The sequence below is a fragment of the Dromiciops gliroides genome, chromosome 4 (genome assembly GCF_019393635.1).
Source record: "Dromiciops gliroides isolate mDroGli1 chromosome 4, mDroGli1.pri, whole genome shotgun sequence".
NCBI lineage: Eukaryota > Metazoa > Chordata > Mammalia > Microbiotheria > Microbiotheriidae > Dromiciops > Dromiciops gliroides.
The window spans coordinates 93,910,733-93,935,455 of NC_057864.1; the positions used below are offsets into that span (position 1 = coordinate 93,910,733).

The 24,723-nt window shown below is 36.2% G+C and overlaps 1 protein-coding gene across 6 annotated transcripts; it reads left to right on the forward strand.

Annotated features, from left to right (window-relative positions):
• Positions 1–883: 883 nt before the first annotated feature.
• LOC122726276 (coagulation factor XIII B chain-like) lies at positions 884–23,083 on the forward strand. 6 transcript variants are annotated; one of them, XM_043963899.1, is made up of 10 exons: positions 884–1,050; positions 2,783–2,821; positions 3,332–3,508; positions 5,219–5,257; positions 5,962–6,138; positions 12,178–12,363; positions 12,688–12,882; positions 15,937–16,122; positions 20,753–20,944; positions 22,840–23,083. In XM_043963899.1, the coding sequence occupies exons 1-10, from the start codon at positions 987–989 to the stop codon at positions 22,926–22,928; spliced, it is 1,344 nt and encodes a 447-aa protein (XP_043819834.1). In that variant the 5' UTR covers positions 884–986; the 3' UTR covers positions 22,929–23,083. The 6 variants fall into 6 exon arrangements, with proteins under 6 accessions (XP_043819834.1, XP_043819835.1, XP_043819836.1 ...); XM_043963900.1 differs by lacking the exon at positions 5,219–5,257; XM_043963901.1 differs by lacking the exon at positions 2,783–2,821.
• The last annotated feature ends 1,640 nt before the right edge of the window (positions 23,084–24,723 follow it).

The window sequence follows — 24,723 nt, forward strand, 5'->3', positions numbered from 1 at the left end:
CTTCACTCAGCTTCAGTCCACTTAAGTCTCTCCAAGTTTCTTTGAAATCTAACAGACCTATGTTGACCATTCAGGAGGTCCTAACAAAGTTAATGAGCAGATTCAGGTGCTGCACTGAGGAACAGATGTCAAAACATCTACATGGATTATTGGTCCAGTAAAAAGGCAGGCCACAGCGTGGCAACCAGTATCACTCATTAGCCAATTCTCATAGCCATCTCCCCATGTTGGGCAATAAGAGGATAACATAGGGTAGACCAACAATGAAATGCCTCAGGGACTTTCCATATCATTAAATCACCTCTGTCACACTGGGCTTGCTCCCCTGCTTAGATGAAAGGGTGAAGGTCCTCTAGTTAGCTTCCTATGATTAAGCAAGTGAATTTCTTAGGAAGTAAACTTCTGATTATGCAATATGCAATTTGGAACATTTCATAAAAGGTCTGAGGCTTTTTAAAAGAGTTTGGAGTCTTTTGTAGGAAAGGATCTATCCCATTTAATTATTTCCAAATGTATATATACAAAAAAAATAATGTATTAGGTGATTTACTAAATATATATTGATAAATAGGTATAATATAAATGATCACTCCCTCTATGAAATAACAAGCTGCTTAATTGATTGGGATAAAATAGGGATACAATCATCTATTTCACCAAGGCCCTCAGTGTCATGAGGAAGTGGTTACATTTTCATTTGTTTTGCTTCCTAGACCACAGGCTTGTCAATAATATGTGACCCTGATTTAAGGAGGGAAATTCCACATTGTGGATGGGGTGGTGGTGGTGGAGGGAGTGGCAAAATATTTATTTAGCAATTATTTGAGAAGAGCAAACATCATGTTGTTGAACCTTGGGAAGTGGTTTTTCAGGCAAAGTTAAAGTATGATCTATCACACTAGGCGTAATACAAAATCAGGCTTATTTTAACAAATCCCATCAGAATTATATATGTCCCCATCAAACACACCTGAGGAAAGACCAGCATGAAGATGATATTGAATTTTAGCATTGTTCTAGTCCTTTTGGTTTCCTATTCTTGGGGAGAAGGTAAGTGGATGAATAAGATCAAAATATTTCACAAAGCCATCAACTTTATTCTCAAATACCATGGTGGCTTCCATTTGTCTTTTTAATTTTTTATACGTTTTTCCTCAATGCTGACCTACTTTTTTTCTTTAGACACATGTGTGATGACAGGTCCAATCTAGGTCTAAAACTTATTTGAGAAGCCTGTGAAGTCACATCCGGGAGACTGATCCCTAATGTATTTAAGATGAAATATTAATTAGCAGTGTCTGCCAATAGGCAACCACCACCATTGGAATAATCCAATTAGATTGCTAAGTGTTTTGAACTTACTTCATAATGACATTTTATAACCATTGGAATATTTCATACAGTACTCCCCAAATGCTGGTTTGGTGATTTCTAGGAGTCCCAAAATAATATTTAGTTGCTCATGAGCTTGCAGTATTCATGTTATCATATGATAATGCCTGTATTATTGTTTCTGGAATTCATTAATCATTATTTCCTCTTAAATGAAAAACTGTGTGCAACAATAGCTTCAGATTTGATAAATAACATCAATTAAGATATATGCCCAGAAAAAGAGTGTGACAGCAAAATTAGTACACAAGAAAGGATATAGATGAAATTATAAATTAATAACAAGAAGGTCATACATTTAGAGCCAAGAGGGACCTAAACAATCATCTAATACCTTTTTTTTATATTACCAGTAACCAAACTGAACCTCAGAGAGGTTAAGTGATTTTCTCAAGGTCATACAGGCATTAAGTAAGTAGCTATTTATGTCTTTCAAAACAAATGCCTATTTTGATTTCTTACAAGCCCTTTTTTTTCACTGAAAGAGAAAGGGGTTGAAGGATGTTCAGCTCAAAATGTTTTTAAGTTGATTAGAAGATTCAGAAAGGGATCAGAGTAATGATAATTAAATTGTTCTCCACATTGGAAAAAATATGTTCCTTCTAGGTCTTTTTTTAGTTATGCTTTGCAAAAGTTGCTCTATTATTGATTTTGTCAGCACTTTCATTGGAGAGAAAAATGAATATCAGAGTTGAATGTATAAACTTTGGATGAAGGGAAATTGGAACATCAGCAACTAAGTATCTGGGAAACAAAGACTTTATATTTTATGTAGGGGTTTGTTAATCTTAAATTTTTTCTTAAGTAAGAATATTGACTACTTTGTGTCTAGTTTGTCACTAGTAATTCACTTTCCCAGGAATACAGAGGAAGAAACCATATATCCATACCATAATCAGGGGTTGCTGCAAGCTCTTTCAGTTTTCACATTGATAAGGCTCTTGCTTTGTTTTAAAATTTGGGATTCTGCTCTCTGCCTCCTCTGATGCCCTCGTTGAATGCCTCATTCTGGCATGGAAATGAATGAGTCCCAGCAGGGCAGGGCAGCAGAGTTCAAAGTTCAAATGCTGGTTGATTTCACTCATAGGATTTTTAGTTTTAAAGATAAGCAACAAACAGGACATTATGAGTACAAAAGAAGGATTGTCATCAATGACACCATCATTTAAAGAGATAACAGAGTTTGGTCCTTATAAGTGGCAAGATATTGTCCATTCATTTTCTGGAATGCACTTTAAACAGGCAGAGAAAGATTACTGGCCCTTATTACCCATTTCTTGATAATAGTGATATCATAACACAAAAGATATCAGAATATACACCAGGACCACAAGGCAGGGCTGGATTCAAACCCAGTTCCTTCCATCTTTCCACTTTTCTTTATTTACAGAGATAGCAAAGAAACGTTCATCCTTTCCCTTTGGATTTTGTAAGTATTTCTTTTATTTTATTTTAATGGGGAATGAGTCTTTGTTTAACAATGTCCAACTCTAGCATGACTACAGATGTATAACTTATAATGAATTGCTTGAATACCTAAAGGGGATTGGGGAGGGAGGAAAAAAAGTGGAGCACAAAGTTTTAAAAATCGATGTTAAAGTTTGTTTTTACATATAATTTGGGAAAATAAAAGTATAAATAAAATTTTAAAACAATGTCCTATTCTGATGGCCCATTCTAGTATAAAGGTGACCATGATTATTGGCAGGGTAGGCCAGTTGAATACAAGGCTACCAAACAGCACCATTATGACTTTAGTTTTTAAAACTTCATAATTAGAATGGTTTTGAAGAGAAAGTGAGTAAGAGTATATAGTCAGAACTCAGGGGATATTCTCAGCAAAGATACTATCATGTGAAAGGGTGATGGGAGCTACATATAAATAACTGTTTGGGAACATATTCACCATTATTTCCCTGCATGTACCATTTATTGGCAGATAGATCATGTCAAGCTCCACCATCTGTTGAAAATGGTGACATTATCACACCAGAGAGGTCACTCTATTTAAGAGGATCAGTAGTGGAATACAGATGTCAAGACCATCACAGCCTAGAGGGATCTAACACAATTACATGCCAGGATGGAAAGTGGACAGAACCTCCAACATGTAGAGGTATGCCCTAATCCACCCTTTGCTGGACAAAAAATACCAGTATCTCTCTCTGTGATCATGTTTCTGCCACATACTAGCCATGCGACTCTAGGCAAATTTTGTAAACCTTCACTGCCCACTCAGAAAAACTCACTAAAAATTATACGTTGCAAATTATTTGGTTATCTGCATTGCTAAGAGGATTTCCTCTACCCCATGAAGTCATTGACAAAAATCTACATCAAAGAGTATGGATAATTACGTTCACTCATAGGTGATGATGTCAAAGTATTTTCCTCATCTCATCCATTTCATGAGGAAAGGGCAAACAGCATTATTCCTGTTTTAGAGATGATGTAACTGAAGCACAGAGACCACTATGGGAAGAAGAAAGCCATGAATTGCCCATGCTCAAAAACTAATGCAATGTAGCCTGGGAGGGAATCCATCTCCCCTGACTGAAAATTGAGTGGTTGGCCCACTACACAATGTGACAGACAACTGCTCTCTGAAATTTGGCTGTTTAAAGTCAAATGGAAAGGGGCCAGAAAGAAAAGGAATGCATAGTTGTGGAAAATTTGTGAACTGTAATCCATGATTTTCCCATCAGGCCATGGTGAGTGTGCTTCCACAATACATCAGACCTTGGTGTAAAGTGGTCTACCCTACAAGTTCACTAACTTACTTTCCATGAGCTGACCACAAGAGTCTTCCACTATATGGGTATGCTTTCCACCTGATGCCCCCAGAGATGTCAGCATTCAGCTTTAGCTGCTAGCTATGATGGATTGAGGGGGGTCTAGCATTTCCTTGAAAGCCCCTGTTGATGCAAAAATCTCCTCTATAACTGAGCCCTGTCCAAATTTTAATGAGCACACTCATTGCTTTCTTCTTGTCCTTTTGTATTGTCTTTCACTGGAAACAGTAGAGACACCATCTGATGGTAGCCAAAAATATACTGCTTCAAAGATAAGCATGAAAGAAGATCATGGTATGGAAAGGAAGCACAGAACAGAATGATGGCTTGGATTTAGGCTGCCCTACAAGGGCTTGGGGATGGGTTGCAAAGGGCACAAGCCATAGTTGGGATTGCAAGAACCAAGGAACCAGATGGACATGCTGAGCAGGAGCAGATGAAGTTGTCAAGAAAGTTCACACTGCATAGGCCTAATCCCTTCATCCGTTCTTTCTCTCTACCTCCTCTACCCTAATTTTTACTTGCCATTTGTCTTTATTTATGGGAAGACCAAAGGGCCCTTTCAGTTTTCACAGTCATAAGGCTTTTGTTTTTGTTTTAAAATTTGGGATTCTGCTCTCTGCCTCCTCTGATGCCCTCACTGAATGCCTCATTCTGGCATGGAAATGAATGAGTCCCAGCAGGGCAGGACAGCAGAGTTCAAAGTTCAAATGCTGGTTGATTTCACTAATAGGTTTTTAGTTTTAAGGATAAGCAACAAACAGGACATTATCAAGACAAAAGAAGCATAGTCATCAATGACACCATCATTTAAAGAGATAACAGAGATTGTCCTTAAGGTGACAAGTTATTGTCTATTCAGTTTCTGGAATGCACTAATAAATGGGCAGAGAAAAATTACTGGCCCTCATTACCCATTTCTTGATAATAGTGACATCATAACACAAAAGATGTCAGAATATACGCCAGTACCACAGGGCAGGGCTGGATTCAAACCCAGTTCCTTCCATCTTTCCACTTTTCCTTATTTACAGAGATAGCAAAGAAACGCTTATCCTTTCCCTTTGGATTTTGTAAGTATTTCTTTTATTTTATTTTGATGGGGAATGAGTCTTTGTTTAACAATGTCCTACTCTAGCATGAGTACACATGCATAACTCATATTGAATTGCTTGAATTTCTAAAGGGGGTTGGGGAGGGAGGGAGGAAAAAATGTGGACCACAAAGTTTAAAATCATTGTTAAGGGGCAGCTAGGTGGCACAGTGGATAGAGCACCGGCCCTGGAGTCAGGAGGACCTGAGTTCAAATCCGGCTTCAGACACTTAACACTTACTAGCTGCATGACCCTGGGCAAGTCACTTAACCTCAATTGCCTCACCAAAAAAAAAAAAAATCCCCCCCAAAAAGAATAAAAAATAATCAATGTTAAAGTTTGTTTTTACATGTAATTTGGGAAAATAAAAGTCTAAATAAAATTTTAAAACAATGTCCTATTCTGATGGCCCATTCTAGTATAAAGGTGACCATGGTTATTGGCAGGGTGGGCCAGCTGAATTTCAAAAGCTAACAAAACATCACCATTATGACTTTAGTTTTTAAAACTCATAATTAGAATGGTTTTTGGAGATAGAGTAAGGGTATATGGCATATGGTCAGAAGTCAGGGGATATTGTCAGCAAAGACACTATCATGTGAAGGGATGATGGGAGCTACATATACATACCTGGCTGACAACATATTCACCGTTATTTCCCTGCATGTACCATTTATTGGCAGATAGATCATGTCAAGCCCCACCATCTGTTGAAAATGGTGACATTATCACACCAGAGAGATCACTCTATTCAAGAGGATCAGTAGTGGAATACAGATGTCAAGACCATCACAGCCTAGAGGGATCTAACACAATTACATGCCAGGGTGGAAAGTGGACAGAACCCCCAACGTGTAGAGGTATGCCCTAACCCACCCTTTGCTAGACAAAAAAAGACCAGGATCTCTCTCTATGATCATGTTTCTGCCACATACTAGCCATGTGACCCTGGGCAAATCTTGCAAACCCTCACTGCCTCGGAAAAACTCGCTAAAAATATATGTTGCAAATTATTTGGTTATCTGCATTGCTAAGGGGATTTCCCCTACCCCATGAAGTCACTAACAAAAATCTACATAAAAAATATAGATAATTATGTTCACTCATAGGTGATGATATCAAAGTATTTTCCTCATGTCATCGATTTCATGGGGAAAGGGCAAATAGCATTATTCCTGTTTTAGAGATGATGTAACTGAAGCACAGAGACCACTGCGGGAAGAGAGGCATGTATTGCCCATACTCAAAAACTAATGCAATGTAGCCTGGGAGGGAATCCATCTCCCCTGACCGAAAATTGGGTGGTTGGACCACTACACAATGTGACAGACATCTGGTCTCTGAAATTTGGTTGTTTAAAGTCAAACAGAAAAGGGCTAGAAAGAGAAGGAATGTATAGATTGTAGAAAATTCATGAACTGTCACAAAGGGCACAAGCCATAGTAGGGATTGCAACAACCTAGGAACCAGATGGACATGCTGAGCAGGAGCAGATGAAGTTGTTCAAGAAAATTCACCCTGCATGGGCCTAATCCCTTCATCCAATCTTTCTCTCTACCTCCTCTACCCTAATTTTTACTTTGCCATTTGTCTTTATTTATGTGAAGACCCAAGGGCCCTTTTCGTTTTCACAATCACAAGGCTTTTGTTTTGTTTCAAAATTTGGGATTCTGCACTCTCCCTCAATTGATGCCCCCCTTGAGTGCCTCATTTTGGCATTGAAATGAAGGAGTCCCAGCAGGGTAAGGCAGCAGAGTTAAAAGTTCAAATGCTGGTTGATTTTACTAACATCACCATTATGACTTTAATTTTTAAAACTACATAATTAAAATGGTTTTGGAGAGGGAGTGAGTAAGGGTATATCATCATAACTCAAGGGATATTGTCACCAAAGTCATTATCTTGTGAAGGGAAGATGGTTGCTACATATAACTAACTGGTTGGTAAAATATTCACCATTATTTCCCTGTATATACCATTTACTGGCAAGTAGACAATGTAGCCCCATCATCTGTTGAAAATGGTGATAATATCACACCACAGATGTCAAACTATTTACCAGGGTCTCTGGTGGAATACACATGCCCAGACCATCACAGCCTGCAGGGATCTAACACAATTACATGCCGGGATGGAATGTGGACAGAACCCCCCAACATGTAGAGTTATGTTCTAAGTTACCCTCCTATACATGAGAAAATTTGTCTCACATAGTCACCTATTTCTCTGTGAGAAAAGGTACCTTTATGTATCCTGAGGTTATGCGAGTTTTGGTAGAGCACCAGAATTGAATCCCAAACAGGAGGACTGGAGCTTTGAACCAGGGAAGGAAAGGTTGAAGGCAATAATAAGATCTTTAGCGTGGCAAAGTAGAATCTGATGACAGAATATGGAAAATACATGCCAACCTCCCATAGTATATATAAATAGAATTACCTTTTAAGTGAAAGGACCAAGACATGAACAGATTAACAGAAAATGTATATGAACTTTTAATTCAGTCATCCCCCAAATCTACTCTATGGTGGCCTGTCTATGCTCAGTACCATGCTTCTCCGACTTCCCCATGATCTTCCCATTAACTGCTGAGCTACTTTACCTTAATTAGGTGATCATGGGCTTACAGTGTATCTAAAAAGAATCCATAAGTCCCATCCCATCCCATTCACACAAAACTCCCCAACAATGAATCATGAAATGTTGACGTGGTACTGTAAAAGAACCCTTTCTCAAGTAAACCTCATTTACATCTCAAAAAGCCAAACTGAGCAAAGTGGCTTCAAGAGCACTGGATTGGAAGTCAGACCAGAATTCTAGTTTGGGCTAATTTGCTAATTCCAGGCATCCATTTTCTCTTCTTTAATGTGTGAGACTTGGACACACTATTCTCTAAGGTCCTGCTTGCTTTCCTAGTCTTTGACTCTGAAATTAGAGGCAATAAGGTGGTAAAATAGAGAATTGGATCTGGACCCCAGGATTCTATAACCTGGAGTCATAAAAACAGGAAGTCAAAATTGACCTCAGATACTTATTAGCTGTCATTTAACCTCTATCTACCTGTTTCATAATCTACAAAATGGGGATAATCATACCACCTATCTTACAGCATTGTTGTGAGGATCAGAAGAGATAATATTTGCAAATTCCTTGCAAATCTTAATGCACTCTCTATATAAATGTTAGGCCTTATTATTTAGGATCCTGTTGACCCCATCTTAATTCAGTCACAATTTCTTCAAGAGTCCAATGAAGTTTCTTCTCTCTAAGTCCTATGGCAAAATGAAAAATATAAAATAAAAGAAAAAAGAAGAAAAAGTGCTTTAAATACTCCAAAGGTCTCTTTCATCTAACATTCTATCTTGAAATACTGAGAGTTGGGATGACTGACTTCAAGCTCTCCTTCAAATACATCCAGGTAAATTCTGTAAGGATTCCCAATACAGTTCTTCTTCTCCAGTATTCAGACTTCTTGGATGATATGTACTGAAAAACAACTTTGCTTAGTGACTTTTTAGAAAGAGACATTACTTAAAACAGGAAGCTTTGAGATATGATTCTTCCTCTCTTACCAGAAATTATAGAATATTCTGGGGTCTGTCTCCATACATAGGAACAGGATTTGGGAATTGCTATTTCCTTCTATTCAGCCTCCCTTTCTATCCCTACACACACACACACACACACACACACACACACACACACACACACACACACACACATACTTTTTTTATATGAGTTGTCCAAAATGCAAGAATTCTTAGCTATAGCTCTATAAAACACTAGCATGTCCATATTTTAAAATGATTATCAAGGCTTCATAACTCTCTACAAAATAACCACTAATTTGTTTAATATTTGTATTATTATTATCAGGGGCTATTCAGCTAGTCTTTAATGATATACCAATTTAAATAGATTGCCTCTCCAGAAAAATTAAAGGATAAAACTGTTAAAATTTTATAGCTCAGAAAAGGGCCTAATTCTTTTTCAGTAACTAAAAGTTAAGCAGCTAGGTTGTGCAAGAGCTAGAGCACTAGACATGGAATCAAGAAGCTCTGAGTTCCACACCTGGACTCAGACACTTACTAGCTGTGTGACCTTGGGTGAGGCACTTAACTCCTATTTGCCTTGGTTCCTCCTCAGTAAATTGGGGACAAACTGTAGAAGGAAGTGGCAAATCATTTCATTATTTTTGCAAAGAAAAATCTCATGGAAGAAGTCCATGTGGTCACAAAGAGTTCAGTAACATGACTGAACAACCAAAGAACAAAAAGAATCAAGAAGAAATTCTTGCTGAGAAGTGTTATAAGGTATATTTCTAAGTAGTATTCCTTCAGTGTTTCATTATTTTCTGGCTTGATGGCCTGGATTATTATTATTATTGTTATCATTATTATTATGTGAAGTAATTGTTTTATTAAAACAACGGATGCTTTTTATGAACTTTATCAAAGAATATGGAAATAGGTTTCACAAAGCTTTTGTGGGTGATAGATTCAAGATACTTGAATAGATTAATATACTTATATAGATAGATAATATACTTAATAAATTAATCCTTTCCTTTTTGATGCTTCAAAGTAGGGCCTTCAATCCATAGTTTGCTTGCATTTTATTTAAAATATCACTGATGGGGCAGCTAGGTGGCACAGTGGATAGAGCACTGGCCCTGGATTCAGGAGGACCTGAGTTCAAATCCGGCCTCAGACACTTAACACTTACTAGCTGTGTGACCCTGGGCAAGTCACTTAACCCCAATTGCCTCACCAAAAAAAAAAAAATACCACTGATGAGAATTTGTTGTTATTGCTCAGTTATTTCTGACTCTTCATGACCCCATCTGGAGTTTTCTTGGCAAAGATAATGGGATGGTTTGCTACTTATGTCACCAGCTCATTTTATAGCTGAGGAAGTGAGGCAAACATGGTTAAGTGATTTGCACAGGGTCACACACTAATATGTATCTGAGGTCATATTTGAACTTAAGATCAGTCTGCCTAACTCAAGGCTGACGATCTTTCCACTGTGCCACCTAGCTGCCCCTCCAGATGAGAGTGCATGTTTATAAAAATAAGCTCATGGGGGATGAAAATAACTTTCCATATGCTGTGTCCAAAATAATTCATTAACAACCAAAACAAAGAAGAAATATTTGTCAACATATTACTGAATACAAACAGGATGGTGTATCTATTGTCTTTACTGATCAAATAAATCCTCCTTTAAATATTTTAGTATTATAGAAAGATGGTTTGAGATCTCAAAATTAAACTTAAATGGCTTAAGAATAAATTCTTTTTTTATTTTTATTTTTTTGGTGAGGCAATTTGGGTTAAGAGACTTGCCCAGGGTCACACAGCTAGTAAGTGTTAAGTGTCTGAGGCTGAATTGGAACTTAGGTCCTCCTGAATCCAGGGTCAGTGCTCTATCCACTGTGCTACATAGCTGCCCCAAGAATAGATTCTTAATGGTGTAAGGTATCACTGGCAATATCAGAATTGTTTTTAAAACAAAAAAATAGAAATTGCTATTGTCTATAAGAAGTCATTCCTATTGCCCCTGTTGCTAGTACCAGCTACCCCAAAATTACCCCATGTATATATCTTATAAATACTTCTATATGTACATATTTTCTCCCTAAATAGAACCTAATCTCCTTGAGGGCAGGACCAGGGTCACCCTAGTTTTTGTTTCCTTAGTATTTAGAATTTTACCTGGGATCCAGCAGTAGGTAAATTTAAAGTGCTTGGTGATTGATTAAAAATTGTTGTTGTTTATTCATTTACAGTTTTATCCAACTCTTTGTGACCCTATTTGGGGTTTTCTTGGCAAAGATATTGTTGAAGTTTGTCATTTCTTTCTCTAGGTGATTCTAGGGAGGAGGAAACTGAGGAAAACAAGGTTAAGTGACTTGCCCAAGGTCACAGAGCTAGTATTTGCTACCAGATTTCAACACAAGAAGATGAGTGTTCATGACTTCAAGCCTGGCACTCTATCCACTGCACTACCTACCTGCCTGACTAAAAATTAGTCCCCTAGTAATTTCTAAGTGAAAAACAGTTTAAACTTTGACCATTGAGAAATATGTTGGGTCTCAGGTTAATTTAAGTGAAAGTCATTTGTTTATAATTAAGCTAGTATAATTTGTATGTTGAATTATATATCTGCATATGTACACAAATACATATATACACATGTATAGATATATGTGTGTATATACATTTTATGTATGCATGCGTGAATATGTATAGACATACATACATACGTATTTACATATCGGGCAGTTGGGACATACAATGGATAGAGTCCCAGACCTGGAATCAGAAAGACCTGAGTTCAATTTTGGTCTCAGACACTTATGATGTGACCCTAGGGAATTCCCTTAACCCTGTATAATTAAGTTTCCTTATTTCTAAAATGAGCTAGAAAAGGAAATGGCAAACCACTTCAGAATCCTTGCCAAGAAAACCCTTAATAGGGTGACATGACTGAAAGGACTAAACAACAAAAATATATACTTATATGCACACACATAGTCTACTTCAATAGAATGTAAGCTCTCTGAAGGCATGAACTATTTTCACTCTGTCTTCTACACTGAAAACAATGCTTCAGGCTACAAAGGCTATTAATATGTTTGTTGATTCTTTATTTTAGTAATTGCTATATAGTAAGCAATTTAATCTTTGATCATTAAGAAATCTACTGTGCCTAGGGTTAATCCTTCTGAAAGTCATCTGTTTACAATTAATCTCTTCCAAGAAAATGCATATCCTTTGAAGGTTTTTGTACATTCACAAAACACATACTGCATTGATGCTTTTTCTTCGAATGCTTCAACCATTTCATTGCTTTCCAATATATTTCTATCTTTAAAAAAAAAAACCCTTCTTTTTTAGCAACTATAGCAGCAAAATGTAGAAAACCTCCAGTTATTTCCCATGGAGATGTCATCAACTTCTTAATGGAGGAATATTCTTCAGGATCAACAGTGGAATACAAATGTCAATCCTTTTATGAAATGGAGGGCTCGAGTCAAGTGACATGTCAAGATGGGAACTGGTCAGCCCCTCCAACATGTCTAGGTATGCTTGGAGAATTTTGGTGCATGGAGTCTCAGTAGTGTCAAACTCACATAGAAATAGGGACCACTAAATGTTATAAGGATCCTTTCTGGTTCATATTAACTTAGAATACAATATATTACCTTTATTTTGTTCTATTTTGCTTTTATTTTTTAAATATTTCCAAATTACATTTACATTTGATTCTGGCTGGCACTGGAGTATTTGCCATAAGCATTCCCTGATTTATTATTTTAATTATTGAATATATTTTAAATGTGTTTTATTTTTCAAAATATTGAATTTATATGTTACAAATTTCTAGCTTTCCCTTTTGTTTTGCAGAACCATGCATAGTAACCTTGGCAGACTTAGAGGAAAACAATATAAAACTGAGGTGGACAAAATCTGAAAAGCAGTATATCAAAACTGGAAGTACTATTGAATTTGCTTGCAAGGATGGCTATCAGAAAGATTCACAAATGTCAAAATTTCAAATACAATGTTCAAAAGGAAAGTTGGAGTATCCTAGATGTGTCTGTAAGTATTATCCATTTTTCTATCAATATTTCCACCCAATCATTGGATTTTTAGGAAAAGATCCTAAATATAGGGTGCCTGAAAGAGGCAGCCTAACAAATTCACCAGGAACATCAAATTAAACCCTCTTCTTATAATCTCTTTTCTTAATTCTGTGGAGTTAAGTTGAGGTCAAGATTTTACAGAATACTTGTCATGCTATTTCCTAATTGAGTATAGAAATTTTATTTTTTCATAACTAAGGTGTCATTAAATGGAATAGTTGATTGTTCTCCTTAATTCTCAAAAAGGACCAAAATGACAATCCTATATTAGAGTCAAGTTACAGTGCATCCAACTGTGTGTGATCAGACCAATATAAGTTTAGAATGATCTACCACAGGTTTCACACAAATAAATCTTGTGAAATTTTGGGGTGGATTCTCCAAATTGGTGCATCTCACTTTTATTTTGAGTTATTTCAATTCTGCTTTGCTTATAGAAACCTTCCTTGATGCCATGTTTACCTGTGCCAGTAATACAATCCCATGTAATGCAATCAAGTCCAGTGGTCTTCAGAGAGACCTTGTAAATGTATTACTTCTGACCACCATGTGAGCACTTGCCTCGTCAGAGCTCCATAAAATAGTCTTTTCGGCAAGTATATGTTTGACATTTGAATAACATGGCCAGCCCATCAGAGTTGAACTCTCTCCAGTAGAGACTGAATGCTTAACAGTTTAATTCAAGAAAGGACCTTAGTGTCTGATACCTTATCCTGCCAGGTGATCTTCAGAAGAGAATTCAAATGGAAGCAATTCAATTTTCTTACATGGACATGATATATCATACAAGTTTCACAGGCATAAAACAATGGGGTCAGCACAATGGCTCTGTAGGCCTTCAGTTTGGTAGTTAGTCTGATATTTTTTTCTCTCCCACACCTTCCTTCAGGGGCCTCCCAAACACTGAGCTAGCTCTGGCAATGAAAGTATCAACCTCATTATTAATGTGTACATCCCTGGAAAGATTACTGTCAAGATAAGTGAAGTCAGGCACAATATTCAAAACTTCTAAAAACAACTACAAGAACAAAACTTCTCTATTTGCTATAATTGATGGTTCCACATATGAATGGTGTGGTACTGGCTGGTGGAGCATCTGTCTTTTCTTGGTCTTAATTGTTAGGCCAAAATTAGCACAAGCAGCAGAGAATCAATTCATACTTTGTTGCATTTCACCTTCAGAGGCTACATTGAGTAGAAAATTATCTGTAAACAAAAAATCATGCACCAACTCTCTCCACTTTAGTCTTGGCTTGTAGCCTTCTCAAGTTAAATAATTTACCGTCAATGCAGTAGCTGACCTTGATTCTATGTTCATCCTTCTCAAAGGAATCTGACATCATTGCTGAAAATATCATGCCAAAAGGCATGGGAACAAGCCCATAGCTTTGTTTCACTCCATTGGTGACTGGGAAAGTGCAGGAGCATAATCCATTATCCAGAACCCAGGCAAGCATACCATCATGAAATTGATGCATTATACTGATTAACTTCTCCAGCAAACCAAATTTTGGTGGCATAGTATATAATAGAGGGAAAACATTAACATTAAAGGAAATCGGGAAAGGTTTACTATAAAAAGTGAGATTGTAGCTGGGACTTGAAAGAAGCCAGGAGGCAGAGAAGAAAAGGGAAAGGATTCCATTCATGGAAGACAACCAATGAAAATACCCAGAGACAGGAGATGGGGTATCTTGTGAGAGGAACAGCAGAAGCACAGTGGATTAAAGAGTACATGGGGGAGTTAAAGTATAAGATGACAGGAAAGGTAGGAAGGCTTTGAATGACAAAAGACATTCTGTCTTCAAGGAACTTACAATCCAAGGCCGGGGAAACACCATGCAAGCAATTGTGTACAAATAAGCTATAAACAGGACAAATAGGAAATAACCAAAAGAGGAAAAGCACTAGACTTGAGGGGGATTGGGAAAGGCAATCCTCTGAGTATGTAGCCAGATTTACAGTGGCATAATAAACCATTCACGTTAACATCTATGGCAACATCATTTCAAGGGATGGTGGGAGCCCCATCAACAAAAAGTGGGGGGAGGCATGTTGACAATTTATTTTCCTGAATGAACCATTTTATTATAGCAGGTAAAGAATTCAAAGCTCCACTATCTGTTGAAAATGGTAATATTATCACAGCAGAGATGTCAGAATATTCATCATTGAGAAGTCTGTTGGACCTCAGATTAATCTAAGTAAAAGTCATTTGTTTATAATTAAGATGGTATAATTTGTATTTTGAATTATATGTAAATATACACACAGTATACTATGTATATATACATATTTGTATGGGTGTATATATGTGTATATATACACATTGTATGTATGTGTTTGTGTATATGTATACACATACATATGTACATATTGTGCAATTGAGTCATACAATGGATAGAGTCCCAGGCCTAGAATCAAAAAGATTTGAGTTCAAATCGATTCTCAGACACTTACAATGTGACCCTAGGGAAGTGTTTTAACTCTGTTTAACTCAGTTTCCTCATTTCTAAAATGAACTAGAAAAGGAAATGGCAAACCAATTCAGTATCTTTGCCAAAAAAACTCTTAATAGGGTGACAAAGAGTTGAACATGACTGAAAGGACTGAACAACAAAAATATATACTTATATGTATACAAATATAGTCAGTCTACTTCAAAAAAATGTAAGCTCTCTGAAGACATGAACTATTTTCACTCTGTCTTCTACACTGAAAACAATGCTTCAGGCTCCAAAGGCTATTGATATTTTTGTGATCCACTTCTTTATCTTAGTAATTGCTACATGGTAAGCAATTTAATCTTTGATCATTAAGAAATCTACTGTGCCTAGGGTTAATCCTTCTGAAATTCATCTTGGAAGTCATCTTCCAAGACAATACATATTCTTCAAATGTTTTTTCACAAAACACATAATGCATTGATGCTTTTTCTTGGAATGCTTCAACCATTTCATTGCTTTCCAATATACTTCTATCTTTTTCAAAGAAAACCCTTCTTTTTTAGCAATGATAGCAGCAAAATGTAGAAAACCTCCAGTTATTTCCCATGGAGATGTCATCAACTTCTTAATGGAGGAATATTCTTCAGGATCAACAGTGGAATACAAATGTCAATCCTTTTATGAAATGGAGGGCTCGAGTCAAGTGACATGTCAAGATGGGAACTGGTCAGCCCCTCCAACATGTCTAGGTATGCTTGAAATAGAATTTTGGTGCATGGAGTCTCAGTAGTGTCAAACTCACATAGAAATGGGGACTACTAAATGTTATGAAGATCCCTGCTGGTGCATATTAACTTAGAAATCAATATATTACAATTATTTTGTTCTATTTTACTTTTATTTTTAAAAATATTTTCCAATTACATTTAAATTTTATTCTAGCTGGAACTGGAGCATTTTCCACATCTGAAGTAAAGAGAACATAAGTGATGAATCAGTAATCATGAGATATAGTCCCTGATTTACTTTTTTATGTTTTTAATTTATTTTAAAATATATTAAGTTTTTCAAAATGTTCAGTACATGTGTTAAAAATTACTAGCTTTTACCTTTGGTTTGTAGAAGCATGAATAGTAACCTTTGCAGACTTATGGGAAAGCAATATTAAACTGAAGTTGAAGATGTCTACAAGATATCCAATTCAAGATGCCTAATGGGTAGGCGGAGATGTGAGTCTAGAAGTCAGCCAAGAAGTTAGGGCTGGATAAATAAATCTGAGAATTATCAATGCATTGAGATGATAATTGAAACCATGATTACTGATGATAATCAAGTAAAATAGTATAGAGGGAGAAGAGAAGAGGGTCTAGGACAGAGACCTGTGGGATATAACATGGATATAGATCCAGACAACGAGGTCAGGAATTATGTGAGTAGGAGTATTCAAACATGGGGAAACAATCCCAATAAAGAAGTGTCACATAAACCTAGAGAGAAGAGGGTGATCAATAGCATCAAAGGCTTCAGAGAGGTTAAGAAGAATGAGGATTGAAAAAAAAGGCCATGAGATTTGGCAATTAAGATATTATTGGTAACTTGGGAGAGTTCAGTTTCAACTAAATAATGAACTGAGAAAGCAAACAATAGAGAATTATGAAGATGGTAAGGGGGAAGGAAGTTGACACATCTATTATAAATAGTTTTCCTAAAGAGTTTAACCAAAAAAATGAGAAGAAATATGGGACAATAGCTACTGGAAGTGGATGAATCAAGTGAGAGGTTTTTTGAAGAGGAAAAAGACATGAATATGATTGTAGACAGTGTGGAAACGTCCAGCACATATGTAGATTCAAGATTAGTGAAAGGGTGGGGAAGATGGAGAGGGAAATCTGATGAATATGGGATGGAATGGGAACATTTATACATGAAGAAATGTTTGACTTAGTATGGAGAGGGTGCATCTCTTCATGTGAAAAAGGGGTAAATAATAGTTAACATTGATATAGTGTTTACTGTGTGTCAGACACCATGCTAAGCACTTTTCAGTTATCTCATTTGTTCCTCATAACAACCCAGGGAAGTAGGTGCTATTTTTATCCCAATTTTATAGATCAAGAAACTCAAATACATTAAATTATTTGACTAGAGTCACATAACTGGTTAGTATTTGAATTTGAACTCAAGTATTTCTAACTCTAGGCCCAGCATTCTATTCACTCCACCACCTACCTGAGGAGGATATAGTAGCAGAAGGTATCTCAGTGATGTGAGAAGAAAAGAGAGAGTTCTGGGTGAATTATTTCATTAAAATATGAAACAAGGTTCTTACATGATAGGGTAGGGACTGAACTTGTGATTTCATTGGTAAAAGAAACTTATAGGTAAGGAAACTCCCACTCATGTTGATTGGCACCTAATATTTACATTAACAATGATACAGACACACACTTCCTCTCCTACAGACAGCTTACTAAGCAGCATCATGGTAACCTGGGGTCTCCACCATTAAGCCCACAGTTTCAGGAAATCTACCTTCCTGAATGTTGCCTATCCCCCACCCCAACAAAAGGTACCTTTTTCCATAGGAAAAAAATATGCAACTTTATCACAATTTAGAATATATTTGTTACAAGCCTAAGCAGGGAGAAACAATTGTCAAAGGGGAATGAATCTCAAATGGGGGTAAGTAAGCTTCTGAATGTGAGGTATTTCACGTGGAAGAATAAGACTACTCAAAGATCCATTTTGCTTTTGGGTGACCCTGCACAAGATCTGGAGTAAAAGAAGGCCAAACATCAGTGCTAGATGGAATTGCCCATTTTGCATAAAAAAGAAGGCTTACTCAAAAATAGTATGACTAAGAGGGCAGCTAGGTGGCACAGTAGATAGAGCACCGGCCCTGGATTCAGGAGGACCTGAGTTCAAATCCAGCCTCAGACATTTGATACTTACTCGCTGTGTGACCCTGGGCAAGTCACTTAACCCCAATTGCCCTGCAAAAAAAACAAAAACAAACAAACAAAAAGAAAGAAAGAAAAAAATAGTATGACTAAAATTAAGAAGAGAACAACAGAGGGTCCTTCTCTGTCACCACTCTTTCATACTCTGTGCCCATCATTACACAATTTTGAATTGAAGCTTTGTAAAACATCAACATAGACGTTTAGTGGACTTATTTTTTAAAGATCTATTCCTTAATTTCCATGAGATGTTTTTTGAAATGTTAAATATTACTGACAGTGGTATCAGAAAATTGCATCATTAAAGAACAGCTGTAGTAGGTATTTCAAAGTTATTTTCCTTTCAGTGATTCATTATTGTCTAGCTTGGTGACCTGGTCATTTAGTCTCAAAAATGAAAACTATAATGTAACTGCTTTACTAAAACAACAGATAACTGTTTAAAAAAAAACTTTAATAAAGAAAATGGAAATTGTATTCACAAAAGTTTCTTTCATGGTAGACTCAAATAGTAGAAGACTTTGTTCCCTTGATGAAAGATGATTCATTCTAGGCATCTTTGCCCACTATTAGTTTACATTTTACTCAATGCACTCTGAACTAGAATACCTGACTACAAAGATAGGCTCACTGAGGATGAAAGGACTCTTCCATGTGTTCTGAGTCCAAGGCAAGTCATCACTGGCCTAAACATTAGAGACATATTTGTATATATTTGTATATTTGGCATATCATTGTATTTATTTTAGTTGAATAATGCCTTCTGTGATTATTTTAGTTCCATATTAAAGATGGTTTAGATCTCAGAGTGAAGCAAAGAAATGAAGTACAAAATTCTGAATGATGTAAGATGTTACTGACAATAGGAAACTTCTTTTAAAGGCATAGAAATGGAAATCATCTTGATCTAGAGGAAGCCTTTCCTAATCCTCTAGCTGCTACAGTAGTTTCCCTCCCCACCAAGTTGCTTCATATATATTATATACATTGTGTGTACATACATATACACAGAACATACATGAACACATATTGTCTCCCTCAATATAAGGTAAATTACCGAGTGCATTAACTGTTAACTTTATCCTTGTATCCACACAGTGCCTCAAACACCAAAGATTAATATATATTTGTTGATTATTTTTCTATTTCTTTATCTTAGTAATTACTGCATAGTGAGCAGTTTATTGTTTAACCGTTGAGGAATCTACTATGTCTCATGCTAACTTCTGAAAGTCATCTCCTTACAACTAATCTGTTATAATTTGCCTGAAGGTAATGAGATTTCTTCCAAGACTTCTCAATACATTATTCTCTCAATTTTTTTTGTACTTATACAAATCTCATAATACATTGATGATTTTACTTGAAATGCTTCCACTGTTTCATTGTTATTCTTTCTGTCTTTTTCAAAACAAAAACATTATTTTTTTCACAGCAGCCAACGTAATAACTACTGCGATTGTAGTAAAATATAAAAAAAAAAAAAACTCCACTTATTTACCATGGAGATGCCACCTCATTCTTAGCAGAGGAATATTCTTCAGGATCATCAGTGGAAAACAAATGTCAAACCTTTTATAAAATGGAATTACCCACTAGAGTGACAAGTCAAAATGGGAATTGGTCTGCCCCTGCATCATGTCTAGGAATGCTTGGTGCATTGAATGAACAACGTTTAGTGATTGTTCTTGGCTATTCTAAGTGATTTAGTAATACTAGTGATGTTTCACTTTTGGCTTTGTATCCCCAGAGCTACCACAATGCAAGATATTTAATTTGTTTTTAATAAGTGCTTGGCAGATAATTTATTATGAAGAGAGAGCTTCCAAGCAGACTTCTTGTGTTTGCCACATCACAGATGCCTAAGTACATACTTATGCCTTTTCCCACATGTGGTACCTAACTCCATTCTGCAGCCATGAACTATAAAGCTTCATTTGAAGTAAAATACTTAAATTCAACTTGGGGAGAAAATGCTTTCCCTATTCTTTTCCATATGAAGGTAACTTGGGTGCTGGACAGAATCCATCTCTCTGAGATGGCAAATCTCTTCTTTTTTTATTTCTGAATTAGTTTAGTGATTGATACCATATCTCTGTGAAGCAAATTGAAGCCAGAAGCCTGAGAGTTTGAAGTCTTATTGCTGAAAATAGAAAAATAGAAAAAAAAAGTTGCAACCAACTTTCTTGAAGGAGGCAGACAGTTTGACAGAATAATGATCAATTACTGGCCCTAGAAGAGACCCTAGGCAATTGAGGACAATTTCAGTAGTAGCAGAAACCAGTCTCTAACTCTCTAAACAACATTTGTGTCCTAATTCCATTTATCAAAAATGATCATCATTATTCCTTTATTAATTTCTGCAAAATATGTTAGCTGCATAGGTTATAAATTACCAGCTTTCCCCTTTGGTTTGCAGAACCATGCAAAGTAACCTTAGAAGACTTAGAGGAAAACAATATAGAAGTGTGGACAAGATCTGAAAAACAGTATTTTAAAAGTGGAAGTACCATTAAATTTGTTTGCAAGTTTGGATATCGTAAAGACTTACAAAGATCACAATTTCAAGTGCAATGTTTAGAAGGAAAGTTGAAGTATCCTAGATGTGTCTGTAAGTATTATCTACTTTTCCATCAAATTTATCTTTTCCAGAATTCATTTTACTTTCTAATAAAGGATCATAAATATAACACAAATAAAACTAAACTAGTCTAACATTCAAAGGAACATGAAATTAGCCTTTTTCTGGCATTTTCATAATTCCATAGAATTTGCTACGTTGTAATTGGATATTTATACTTTATTTATTTATTCATTCATTCATTCATTTGTTTATTTGTTTGCTTCCTTATTTAGAAATAAAGAAAGAATATTTAGCAAGAACTTGCTTTGTTGCTATGTACCAGGCACTTGCTAAACCCTGAGCATAAAAATAAAATAAAATAAAAATAAGCAAGACAGTTTCTAACTTCAATTAAACACAACTCAAAAAGAGAAGCAAAAGTGAAGATTTAGGGAGAGGGAGGGTCCCCACACTGGGCAAGAGAGTTGGTAAGAGGGAAGAAGAGTCTGGATTGTCAATTTGGGAGTAAAGTAAAACATGGCTGGGGCCACTCCTGAAATTACTGTCTAAGTATACAGTTACCAAATAGAAGAGGAGGTCCAGAGACTGGAGGTTTCTCCAGAGTGAGAAAATAACTGGGCAGTCAGTCAATAAGAATTTATTAAGCACTTGCCATGTGCCAGGCACTGTGCTAAGCAATGGGGACACAAAGAAAACTAAAAAATAGTCCCTGCCCTGAAGGAGTTCATGGTCTAATGGGGGACACAATATGGAATCAACTATGTACAAACAAGCTATATAGAAGAAAATTTGAAATAATTAATAGAAGAAAAATAGAATTAAGGGGAATTGGGAAAGACTTCTTGTAGAAGTTAGCATTTTAGCTTGGATTTGAAGGGAGCAAGGGAATCCAGAAGATGGATATGAGGAGGGAAAACATTTCACATATAAGGTAGAGCCAGCAAAAATTCCCAGAGTTGGGAGCAGCTAGGTGGCACAGTGGATAAAGCACTGGTCCTGGATTCAGGAAGATCTGAGTTCAAATCCGGTCTCAGACACTTGACACTTACTAGCTGTGTGACCCCGGGCAAGTCACTTAACCCTCATTACTCCCCCCCCACACACAAAAAAATTCCCACAGTCTAGGGGTGGAGTGTCTTGTTTAAGGAATAGATGAGAAGTCTAAGATAGTTGAGTTGGAAGTGAAGTAAGATTTATAAATTTCTGTTCTATAATTTTTTAATTTAAAGAAATCGGATATTTCAGGAGGAACAGCACCAAATCTAAATATGAATTGACTAGAACTAATGTTTTAATTTCTTAGAAAACATTTTCCTCATTCAATAAATATTGACTTCACATCTACTCTTTAAATAATGTTAGGGTAAGTACTGAGGAAGCTACAATGAACTACAATTTAGTATCTCTACCTCTCAAGAAAGTTTATAATCTACTAGATGAAAAAAAAAACAAAATTAAATAAGCACTTTAGTGCTGAATGAATAATACAATTAATACATGCTAAAGAAGTTCAAAATATGACTATGAAATGGACATCATTGTAGGCTATTAAGGTTATGTAAAGCTTTATGAAAGAGGGTATGGGATTAGGTAAATGGAGAGACAAATTTATAACCTAGTCTATTTCTCCTAGATCCTTCATTTCTTTTCCCACTTAATGTTTTATGTATTCTCAAGGTTTAATTCTTGAAATTCTGACCTTGCCTCATACTAAGATAATCCATCTATTTTCATATCTTCAGCTATCATTTCTTGCAGGCGGCGTTTTAATCTTAAATTATAGTCTCATTCCTTTTCTGAACTCCAACTGTTACTAAACATTACTATTTGAGTAACTCATGGCCACCTCAATTAATACACTCTAAAACCAAATTAATAATCTTCTTCCCAAAGCCTATTACTCTCTTTTCTTGCTTCCCTAGATCAGGCAGCAAAGGACTACCGTATATTAAAAAGATATAACACCAGAGGTGAAATCAAGGAAGAGGTCATTTGGAGAAAGATCAACTGAAGCAAAAGTAGAAGTAATTTTAGTACAAATATATTACAGATCACCTGGACAAAAATAATTTCAATTAATTATATGAACAAAGAAGAAATAAATGAACAAAGCATCAACATGGCTAAAATAGCTAACACAATAAAGCTCTTTAAGATTTGAATAGACCTTTGCACATATTGTTTAGTTAAAAATTAAACTGTAATTTCCTTGAGGTCAGAGACTATTTTTTAAATCATGCCTAGAACGACAGCTTCTTTCACTGTTTTCTCCACCTTTTAGAGAACAAAATATCAATAAGATGACATATCATTAAGCAAATTGAATTTGAAGTGACTGTTAATCATGAAAGTAGGTGGATTCACTGAGGAAGATCATAAGACGAGATCAGATTGCCAAGAACAAAACCTTCGGAACATTCACAAGAAAATTTGGGGGATAGAGAAGAAGAAGCAACAGAAAAGTAGAAGAGGAAAGAAGATAGGATAAAATATATCATGAAATCTAAAGGAAGATGTGCAGAGGTCAAGGAAAGAATGATGACTAAAGAAATAATAATAATAATTCTTTCTGAAAGATTTTAGTTGTAGAAAATGAATCCCACTATTTAATGATACATGGAAAAAGAACTATAATTTTCTAAATAGCATGGTTTTATATCCTTTTTAATGAATCTAACAACCTTCCCTGCCAGTTCTAAGGATTTAAGTTATTGCACACTATTTATTTCAGGGGTGAAGGGTAATTTAATATTTCTTAAATCCTTTTTTTATTTAAATTTTTACCTTGGTTGAAGGAATAGGCTAATACTAGTATTCAATTCAATAGTAGTTATTATATATCTACTGTGTACCTCTGCTAGGAGCTAAGGAAAATACAAAAGATTAGATAAGACATCCTTCCTGCACTGGTGAAGTCTATTAGAAGGCTATGTTAAGGGGCAGCTAGGTGGCGCAGTGGATAGAGCACTGGCCCTGGAGTCAGGAGTACCTGAGTTCAAATCCGACCTCAGACACTTAACTTACTAGCTGTGTGACCCTGGGCAAGTCACTTAACCCCAATTGCCTCACTTTAAAAAAAAAAAAAAGAAGGTGTAAAGGTGTAAAGGGCTAAAATTCTAGCTATACTGTTTAAAATATCTAATGAGTGGTCACCAATAAATTATAAGCTTTAGCAAGAGTTAGACTTTTAAGCACTTATTAAGGAGAATAAGAATTTTGTAAAGAGAGAGAAAGGCCTAGATTCCTCTATCTATTAAAGGGAGAGAGCATTCCCAGCTCCGCTCTCCGCCAGAGTCCACAGGAAAGAGAGCGAGCCAGAGAGTGAGCCAGAGAGCCAGCCTCCCCCTTCCTCCTCCCACAAGCCAACGATCACTTCCTGACACCAAAGAAAGCTGCATGGTCCTGCCCTCAGAGGCCCTCTCCTCATGTTGGAGCTTTCCTACAGTAAGTCTCCAGCAGGTGGCGTCATTCCAATCATTACAAAGGATATTAAGTGTCAGGCACTATGTCAGGCATTCAGTATACAAAAATTATAAACAAAAAACACTCTCTATTTAGGGTTGTTTTTTTCAGTTGGGAGTGATACATATAAATAAATGCAAACGTAGACAAAGTAACTTCAAAGTCATTTCTGAGGTGCAGTCACAGCTTCAAGGATTAAGAAATGCCTCAAGTAAGAAGGGACACTTTAATTGAGCTTTGAAGAGAGCTAAGAATTGTAAGAAGTAAAGATGAGAAGGGAGAGTATTTCAGACACAGAGAAGAAATGGAACAAAGGCACAAAGCTGGGAGATATGATGCTGGAT

Bases quoted from the DNA above. Each gene is read 5' to 3' on its own strand.
- LOC122726276 (XM_043963899.1), top strand. From the start codon at position 987: ATGAAGATGATATTGAATTTTAGCATTGTTCTAGTCCTTTTGGTTTCC. The intron at 2,822-3,331 runs GTAAGTATTTCT...ATTTATTGGCAG, and splicing joins ATCCTTTCCCTTTGGATTTT to ATAGATCATGTCAAGCTCCA. The intron at 3,509-5,218 runs GTATGCCCTAAT...CCTTATTTACAG, and splicing joins AGAACCTCCAACATGTAGAG to AGATAGCAAAGAAACGCTTA.